The sequence below is a fragment of the Carcharodon carcharias genome, chromosome 17 (genome assembly GCF_017639515.1).
Source record: "Carcharodon carcharias isolate sCarCar2 chromosome 17, sCarCar2.pri, whole genome shotgun sequence".
Lineage (NCBI taxonomy): Eukaryota > Metazoa > Chordata > Chondrichthyes > Lamniformes > Lamnidae > Carcharodon > Carcharodon carcharias.
This window is the reverse complement of record NC_054483.1, coordinates 35,852,499-35,862,711: the sequence shown is the minus strand read 5'-3', so window position 1 is coordinate 35,862,711 and position 10,213 is coordinate 35,852,499. Positions and strand designations below refer to the sequence as shown.

At 50.6% G+C, this 10,213-nt stretch overlaps 1 protein-coding gene across 1 annotated transcript; it reads right to left on the bottom strand.

Annotated features, from left to right (window-relative positions):
- Positions 1-3,030: 3,030 nt before the first annotated feature.
- On the bottom strand, positions 3,031-8,541 carry mrpl18 (mitochondrial ribosomal protein L18). Its single transcript, XM_041210113.1, has 4 exons — positions 8,385-8,541; positions 7,546-7,729; positions 3,573-3,810; positions 3,031-3,197 (listed from the first exon to the last, which is right to left on the bottom strand). Exons 1-4 carry the CDS (start codon positions 8,473-8,475, stop codon positions 3,126-3,128), a joined length of 585 nt encoding a protein of 194 aa, XP_041066047.1. The 5' UTR covers positions 8,476-8,541; the 3' UTR covers positions 3,031-3,125.
- Positions 8,542-10,213: the final 1,672 nt, after the last annotated feature.

Below are 10,213 nucleotides of genomic sequence, written 5' to 3'. Positions count from 1 at the left end.
GAGAGACCAAACGCAGACTGGGTGACCACTTTGCGGAACACCTTCGGTCTGTCCACAAGCATGACCCAGACCTTCCTGTTGCTTGCCATTTCAACACACCACCCTGCTCTCATACCCACATGTCTGTCCTTGGCCTGCTGCAACATTCCAGTGAAGCTCAACGCAAACTGGAGGAACAGCACCTCATCTTCCGATTAGACATCTTACAGCCTTCCCGACTTAACATTGAATTCAACAGCTTCAGATCATGACCTCTCTCCTCCATCTTTACCCCTTTTCTAATCCAATTTTTTTTTTAATTTAAATTTTTATTCACTTTTATTTATTCATGTTTTTAATCTTTTCTCCCCAACAACCCTCCCCCGTGGGGTACAGGGCTCTCTGTCACTGGTTACCTATGTTGTGTTTTCACAGGGCACTGACTCTTGTTCTGCTATTAACATATTCTGCTCTTAGCTTTATGCTATTATCAGCAGCTTTAGTCTTTAACACTACCGTTAACACTCCCTTTGTCTTGTGCCCATGATATCTTTGTCAAATCTCTCCTGAACTCCCACCTCTCCCTGACACTCTATTTTGCTCCACCCCCTCTTAAACAGAAAAAATCCATCACATTTCTCCCTCTCTTTAGATCTGAAGCAGTCGTACAGACTCAAAACATCCACTCTGCTTCTCTCTCCACAGATGCTGCCAGGCCTGCTGAGTTTTTATTTCAGATTTCCGGCATCTGCAGTATTTTGCTTTCATCTTGAGACTTCGTCTGAATTTAACTGGAGATGGATTTGAAGGTTTTCTGATCCATTCTCTTCACTGCTTGTGGGGTACAATCCCAAATGTGAAGGTTGAGGAACCGCCCCCACCACCACTCTTTCCAGAGGGATATTTGGCCATTTAAGGCATCAAATTTACAGCTCAGAAACAGCTCACCTGGCTCAACCATTTTCTGTGTTTCTGTTCCGCTTGATCCTCCTGCAACTGCTCCACATCTACCCGCTCAGCATATTCTCTTTCCCTCATGTTTACCTAGCCACCCCGAAAAATGTCTATGTTATTCAACTCAACCACTCCCTATGGCAGCCAGTTTCACATTCCCACTACTAATTTAAGTTCCTCCTGAACTCCCTATTGAATTTTTTAGTGATCTTACGAACACTAGTACTGGTCTCACCTTCAAATGGAAACATCTTCTCTACATCTACATTGCTGAACCCCTTTATGACTTGGAAGACCACGATTGATCATCCCTCAGCCTGTTAAATCTTCCCGTGTTCTGCTACCATTCACTGAGTAGCCGGGAGATTACAGTGACTGCTTCAGCCACTGTCATTTTCCTGATTTATATGTTCGGACATGTCGGCATCACTGGCGAGTCGGCCATTTATTGTCCAAATCCAGTTGCCACCTGAGAAGGTGCTGGTGAGCCCTCTTCCCAAATCAGTGCAGGCTGTGCATGGTAGGTGCACCTCCAGTGCTTTCCGAAAGGGTGAGACAGGATGTTAATACAGAAATGAACGAACAGCCAATATATTTCCAAGTCGAGCTGGTGAGACCACATCTCGAATACTGTGTGCAGTTTTGGTCTCCTTATTTAAGGAAGGATGTAAATGCGTTGAAGGCAGTTCAGAGGAGGTTTACTATATTGATACCTGGAATGAGTGGGTTGTCTTATGAGGAAAGGTCAGACAGACTTGGCTTATTTCCACTGGAGTTTAGAAGAGCAAGGGGTGATTTGATTGAAGTATACAAGATCCTGAACGGCCCTGACAAGGTAGATATTGAAAGGGTGTTTCCTCTTGTGGCTGAGTCCAGAACAAGGGGGCACTGTTTTAAAATTAGGGGCTGTCCTTTTAGGATAGAGATGAGGAGAAATTTTTTTCTCTCAGGAGGTTGTGCGACTTTGGAATTCTCTGCCTCAGAAGGTGGTGGAGGCGAGGTCATTGAATATTTTTAAGGCAGAGGCAGATACATTCTTGTTCGGCAAGGGAGCAAAGGTTATCGGAGTTAGATGGGAATGTGGAATTTGAAACACAAAGAGGGCAGCTACGATCTTATTGAATGGCAGATCAGGCTCGAGGGGCTGAATGGTCTATTCCTGCTCCTCTTTGGTATGTTCATATGTTGGTGAGTGGGACTTGGAGAGGGGAGCTTGTGAGTGGTAGAGTTTACCAGTTTGGGGGCTTCTCCTGAAGAAGCCTTGGGAACCCTTGTGCATATTCACACACATAGAGAGAAACTTAGATACAAAATTACACCCAAACACATCTAACACTTACGACACATATACGCTCACAGGTCCATAATAATCCATTCCACAACACAAAGGAAAGGGATGACACTATTCAGCCCCTTGAGTCTATTACACAGGAACAGGAGGAGGCCATTCAGCCCCTCGGGCCTGTTACACAGAAACTGAGGAACAGTATTCAGCCCTCGAGCCTGTTACACAGGAACAAGAGGAGGCCATTCAGCCCCTCGAGCATTTTACACAGGCACAGGAGGAGGCCATTCAGCCCCTCGAGCCTGTTACCCAGGAACAGCAAGAGGCCATTCATGCCTGGAGCCTGCAGCACAGGAAGAGTAAGAGGCCATTCAGCCTCTCGAGCCTGTTATAGGAACAGGAGGAGGCCATTCAGCCCCTCGAGCCTTTTACATAGGAACAGAGGAAGGCCAATTCAGCCCCTCGAGTCTGTTACACAGGAACAGGAGGAGGCCATTCAGCCCTTTGAACCTGTCACACAGGAACAGGAGGAGGCCATTCAGCCCCTTGTGCCTGTTACACAGGAACAGGAGGCCATTGAGCTCCTCGTGCCTGTTACATAGGAACAGGAGGTGGTCAGTCAGAACCACACCAGGCGAGATTAGCAAACTCTCGATAGGCTGACCTAAGGGGGGAAGAGCATGGGATCTTCCTGCTCTGAGCGTCTGAAACTCAGAACCAACCTTATGCCCCAACTGACAATACTTGAAACATGGAACAGGCAAATGATTAACCGAATTCAGGACAGGAATCACTAAACCAACATCAGTGCAGAGAGAGAAACCTTGACTTTATTCAGATCGAGAAGGTGCTTGTGTCTCTGACTGTGGCCCATCTCACTCGCATGCTCACCCTCTGCTCCCTCTGATCACCGGTACACTCTCCGTGGTTCACTCAGTATCACCCCACCATCTTTCATGGCGGAACGGAATCGCTGGACCTGCCGAATGGAGAGAGACTGGATTAGATCTTTAACTGTCAGTCACACTTGCCCAACCAAAACCCTCCCACCGAGACTGCAATTCATACCTTGGCTCGTTCGCCCTCCTCTCCCCAAACCTGAGTCTATACTTCCTCTCTCTCATCAATTAGCCCTTCCTCCTCTCCTGCCCGGTGGTGTGATTCCCCTTCCAGCCGATTATCCCTGATGCCTGTATTTCCTCCCTCGGTCGATGGTCTCCGGGGATTGTGATTTCTCCCCACTATTTGGCTGGTGATTCCTGTGAACTGTGCTTCCTCCCTATACCTCTGATCCCTCCCCTGGATCCAGTGCGAGGTGACTCGACCCCTTCCCTGCTAACCAGTCAGGACTCACCGATTCTGCCCGGTATTCCCAAGGAATGGCCCGGAAGGTGAGGTAGCTGATCCCAGCCTCCAGGCAGCGCTGGGCCAAGACCCGGCCCACATTCTCAGCCGCAGCGACATCTCGGGTGCTGGACAGGTGCTTCTTGATGGCCCACTCCTGGGTGGAGGCTGAGATGACGGCCTTGCCCCCGCTCCCTGCTGCCTCCACGTAGGCCGTGACGTGTCGCTGGGTCTTCCTGAAGCGCAGCCTGGGGGAGCCAACAACAAGGGAAGTGAGCTTTGCAGAGCCGGACCACCATAGTGACCTCCTCCTCGCTGAGAGGGGCCTGGAACAAAAACCTACTGTCCCAGTCCAGCTCCAACACTGGCATCCACCTGGCAATGTCAACAAAAACCCGGACAGAACCCAATCTGGCAAATGACTATTCATGTACTTTCTATCATCAGTAAAGTCAGTGCTTTAATCGGCACCAGCTTAGCAATAACCTGCTCACTGACGCTCAGTTTGGGTTCCGCCAGGGTCACTCAGCTCCTGACCTTGTTACAGCCTTGGTTCAAATATTGACAAAGGAGCTGAACTCCCAGGGGAGGTGACATCAAGGCCACACTTAAGTATGGCATCAAGGAGCCCACACTTTGAGCACGGTATACAGTTCTGGTCTCCATATCCCTCAGTTAGACCACACTGGGAGCACTGTGTACAGTGCTGGTCTCTGTATCCCTCGGTTAGACCACACTGGGAGCACTGTATACAATTGTGGTCTCCATATACCTTGGTTAGGCCTCACTGGGAGCACTGTGCACAGTTCTGGTCTCCATATACCTTGGTTAGACCACACTGGGAGCACTGTGCACAGTTCTGGTCTCCATATACCTAGGTTAGATAACACTCGGAGCACTGTGCACAGTTCTAGTCTCCTATCCCTCAGTTAGACCACACTGGGAGCACTGTATGCAGTTGTGGTCTCCATAAACCTTGGTTAGACCACACCTGGAGCACTGTGCACAGCTCAGGTCTCCAGATACCTCAATTAGACCACACTGGGAATACTCTGTACCATTCTCGTCTCCGTATCCCTCGGTTAGACCACACTGGGAGCACTGCGCACAGTTCTGGTCTCCATATACCTAGGTTAGACAACACTGGGAGCACTGTGCACAGTTCTAGTCTCCTATCCCTCAGTTAGACCACACTGGGAGCACTGTATGCAGTTGTGGTCTCCATAAACCTTGGTTAGACCACACCTGGAGCACTGTGCACAGTTCTGGTCTCCATATACCTAGGTTAGACCACACTCGGAGCACTGTGCACAGTTCTAGTCTCCTATCCCTCAGTTAGACCACACTGGGAGCACTGTACGCAGTTGTGGTCTCCATAAACCTTGGTTAGACCACACCTGGAGCACTGTGCACAGTTCAGGTTTCCATATACCTCAGTTAGGCCACACTGGGAGTACTCTGTACCATTCTGGTCTCTGTATCCTTCGGTTAGACCACACTGGGAGCACTGAATACAGCTGTGGTCTCAATAAACCTAGGTTAGATCACACTGGGAGCACTGTGCACAGATCAGGTCTCCATATACCTCAGTTAGACCACACTGAGAGCACTGTGTACCATTCTGGTCTCCGTATCCCTCGATTAGACCACACTGAGAGCACTGTGCACAGTTCTGGTCTCAATATCCCTCGGCTAGACCACACTGGGAGCACTGTGTACAGTTCTGGTCTCCATATACCTTGGTTAGACCACACTAGGACCACCATGTACAGTTCTGGTCTCCATATACCTTGGTTAGACCACACTGGGAGCACTGTGTACCATTCTGGTCTCCGTATCCCTCAGTTAGACTACACTGGGAGCACTGTGCACAGTTCTGGTCTCCGTATCCCTCGGTTAGACCACACTGGGAGCACTGTTTACAGTTCTGGTCTCCTTATACCTTGGTTAGACCACACTCGGAGCACTGTGCACAGTTATGGTCTCTATATCCCTCGGTTAGACCACACTGGGAGCACGGTGTACAGTTCTGGTCTCCATATACCTTGGTTAGACCACACTGTGAGCACCATGTACAGTTCTCGTCTCCATATACCTTGGTTAGACCACATTCGGAACCCTGTGCACAGTTGTGGTCTCCATATCCTTTGGTTAGACCACACTGGGAGCACTGTATACAGTTCTGGTGTCTGTATCCCTCGGTTAGATCACACTGGATGTACTCTGCACAGTTCTGGTCTCCATATCCCTTGGTTAGACCACCTTGGAGCACTGTGCACATTTCTGGTCTCGGTGTACCTTGGTTAGACACACTGGGAGCAGTCCAGCTCTAGGGGATCAGAGAGAGAGGGAGCAGGTGAGGCTAGGTCAGGATTTCAACGCAAGCATTGGGATTTGAAAATGGACGTGTTGCCAGTTGGGGTTACAATGTAACCCAATGTGCACAGTGGGTGATGGGGGAACCAGAGTAGCTCCCAATTCGGAAATGGGCAGAGTTTTGGATGACCTCAAGGTTTCAAGGGGTAGAAGGTGAGAGGCTGGCTGGTAGTGAATTGGGGTAGACCAGTCTAGGGGTTACAAAGGAATGGATGAGGCTTTCAGCAGAGGATTAGCGGAAGCAGGAGTGCAGTTGGTCAATGAATATACATGTACTTTTAGTGACAGTGTGGTCAGAAGCTCATCTTGGGGTCAACTCTTACAGCAAGGTTGCAAACAGTTTAGTTCAGCTTCAGATGTATGCCCGGGGGATGATGGAGATGGAAGCTGGGGAATGGAGCTTGAGGTGGGGACTGAGGACAATTGCTTTGGTCTTCCCAATTATTTCAGTGCAGGATTTTTCAATTTTGGCTCCTGAGAGATTGAGGACCATTTAATTCACTCAATTTATATCTTACATTCTGTGCTAGGACATTGAGTTCATGTTTGAGTGTTAGGCGGTGAAGTGAGCAGGGTGGCCTGATAAAGATCCGGAAGCAATGAAAGATTTTGATAGGGGTAAGGGAAACAGTAAACGTGTGTTTCTATGGAGACAGCCTCCCAATTCTCCAGCAACTTCCATAGTCCCTGGACATGGCACAGCATCTTACAGCCCATGAGGGGCTGCTTGAATGGTACTCACTGTTCAATGCAGGATAGGCAGAGGCCAGTTTACCAAGGCCACAAACAGAATGTGAGAATGAGCAGATCGTCTGTTTTCAGTGATGTTGTTTGTTGGGTATTGAGACCAGAACACCGGGGGAGAGCCCGCCCTTACTCGTCGACCAATCACGCTCGTCGGTTCATTGGTGTCCATTCAGAAGACATACGCAGCACTGGTATAATCTCCCAGCCTGAATCATGGCACCTGACAGTGCAGCACTCCCTCAGTACTGACCCTCTGACAGTACAGCACTCCCTCAAAACTGACCCTCCGACAGTGCAGCACTCGCTCAGTACTGACTCTCCCACAGTCTCAGTACTGAGTGCAGCACTCCCTCAGTACTGACCTTCCGACAGTGCAACACTCCCTCAGTACTGACTCTCCCACAGTCTCAGTACTGAGTGCAGCACTCCCTCAGTACTGACCCTCCGACAGTGCAGCACTCACTCAGTACTGACCCTCCGACAGTGCAGCATTTCCTCAATAGTGACCCTCCGACAGTGCAGCACTCGCTCAGTACTGACTCTCCAATAGTGTGGCACTCCCTCAGTACTGATCCTCCAACAGCGCAGCACTCCCTCAGTATGGACCCTCCAACAGCACTCAGCTCCCTCAGTCACGATTAAACCTGATAGGGAATTCGGGAGAAACTTATTTCCCCAAGGTGTGGGAGAATATGGAAACCATTCCCACAGGGAGTGGTTGAGGTCAATAGTGTAGATATATTCATGGGAATCTGGATGAACAGACGAGAGAGACAGGAACTGGACAATATGTTGATGGGCCGAGAGGAGCAGGGGATGGGATGGATCCTGGGTATTTCCAGCTCTGTGCAACCCCTCACCTGTGCCAGTAGTTGAGCCTTGGCCAGACGGTTTGCCAGCCTTTGTCCTTCCTTGCCAGGGCCAGGCGCTCCAGATTCCGAGGGTTGTGGTTGATGAAGCGTTCTGTGACCACTCCATTCTCCGCTATGTCGGGATCTTGCTCTGCTTCAGTCCGCGTGACTGAGCTCGAGGCCCAGCGCACACCTTGGGGACAGAGGGGTCATAAAGAGCAGTTAGCAGGGCATCCATCAATGGCATACATCATGAAATCAGTCCTACCGGATCAGAGTGACAGCAGTGGGCAGGTGGGGGATGAGCCAGTGTTCAGGAAGACAGTGCTCTGTTCTAGCCCCATTGTCACCAAGTCCTCACAGAGTGTATGCTTCCCACCATGGCAGCTGAGCTCTCTGGGAGGGCATGTGATTCCTCCCATGGACGATGAGATCAACATGTCTGATTCCCCCAATGGTGGAAGAGCTGGATTTGGGTGCTTCCAACCTTAGCCTATGAGATTGGTGTGTGTGATGTCCTCCCTTAACCGAGAAGCTGGCTGCACGATTCCCCTATAGCTAATGAGTCGGGTGTGTGCAACTGACCTTGTCGCTGATGAGTCTGTGTGATTACCCCTGTAGTTGATGAGCTGACTGGGTGTGATTTCCCCTGTAGTTGATGAGCTGACTGGGTGTGATTCCCCTGTAGTTGATGAGCTGACTGGGTGTGATTTCCCCTGTAGTTGATGAGCTGACTGGGTGTGATTTCCCCTGTAGTTGATGAGCTGACTGGGTGTGATTTCACCTGCAGTTGATGAGCTGACTGGATGTGATTCCCCCCCCGGTTGATGATCCCCCCAACTCTGTACCTCTCTCTGTCTGATCCACTCTCAGCTCCAGCCGGAGCCCCATGCCCGGCCTCGGCCCCAATCTCCTCAACACCGCCACCGCCGCCGCCATCCGGGTCCGACACAAGCTCCGCCCCCTGACCTCTCAACCGGCAGCACGCCCCGCCCCTGGGTGACGTAAAAGCCTCGGCGCCCTAGTGATATCATGGTGGGCGGGGCAAAGAGGCCGAGATTCAATCTTAAAGCAGTAGGATGTCTGTCTTTAGACAGTCTCTCTCACTGCATCTTTTGAAGGGCTGTGTTTGCGTGATTCCCTCCGTGGCCGAAGGGCTGGGTGTGAGCATTTGTCCCATGGCCTGTTTGTGTGTGCGATTCCACCTGTCGCCGATGAGATGTGGGTGACGCCCTGTGCAGCTGATGAACAGGCTGTGTGATTCAACCTGTAGGCGATCAGCCTTAGCTCTGTGATTTCCCCCTGTAGTTGATGAGCTGGGTGTCTGTGATTCCCCTTAAAGTTGAATTGTGTGTGTGCAATTCACCCTGCAGCTGATGAGCTGCCTATCTCTGTGATTCCCACTGTAGCCAAAGTGGTGGGTGTGTGTATTTTCCCCTTAAGTCAATGAACTCAGTATGAGTGTGATTACCCTGTAGTGGATGAGCTGACTGGATGCAATTCCCCATGTAATGTTTTTAATTAATCCATGGGATGTGGGCTCCTCTAGCTGGGCCAGTATTTATTGCCCATCCCTAGTTGCCCTTGAGAAGGTGATGGTGACCTGCCTTCTTGAACCGCAGCAATCCATGTGGTGTAGATACACCCACAAAGCTGTTCAAGTATATCACAGTCCCCCTCCCGGATTTTTACACCTACATTGTCCTTCTCTACAGTGAACTCAGATGCAAAGTACTAATTTAAAACCTCCCCTGCATCTTCCAGCTCCTCACACAGATTGCCACTTTGGTCCCGAATGGGCCCTACTCTTTCCCTGGTTATCCTCTTGCCCCTAATATACCTATAAAATGCTGTTGTATTTTTCCTTCATCCTCTTGCCCCTAATGTACCCATAAAATACTGCTGGATTTTCCTTTATTTTACCTGCCAATGGGCCGAATTTTACGTTCGGTGGGTGGGCGGCCGATTGCCGCTGGCGAAACGGGCCGTACCATCATAAGCGATTCCCGTGAAGAATGGGAAAATAGTTGCGGGGGCAGGCAGCCTCAGACTGCTGGTTCCAATGGGGAGCCGGCAGCCTGTTTAAAGAATGGACAGGCAGCCTGCTTGAGGCAGTGCACCATGGCCACTCAGAGAGGTAAAAATGCTCCAAGGAGGGCAGAGGAGGAGGTGGAAGAGGAGGGGGACAGGCTGCAGGAGAGGCCAGCGGGGGTCCACTGTGCACCCAGATTCTTGGACGCATGCCTAGCTGTCCTCCTGGAAGAGGTGGGCCAGCGACGTGATGTTCTGTATCCTGAGGATGGGAACAGGAGGGCCCTCCATGTCACCAGCCAGGCATGAGAGGAGGTGGGTGAAGCTGTAAGTGCCTATGATGGCGTCAGACGCACTGGCACACAGTGCCGAAAATGCTTCAATGATTTGCTGCGCTCCTGATGAGTGAGTACCATGTCTGTCTGGGCTATTTGAGGCAGAAGGCAGCCTTAGCCTTTGTTCCACCGCCCCCCCCCCCAACTCCCTTCCCACTACCATGTATGGCTGCCGTTACTGCATAGGGCATCTGTCGCTCGCTGGGTGGGCAAATGGGTACTGACAGTGCTTAGATCAGCCTTAGTGGTTGAGGAGAAGAAGGGCTTTCCGCACAGCATATGTTGGTTTCTGAGGCATTTGAGTAGTTTGG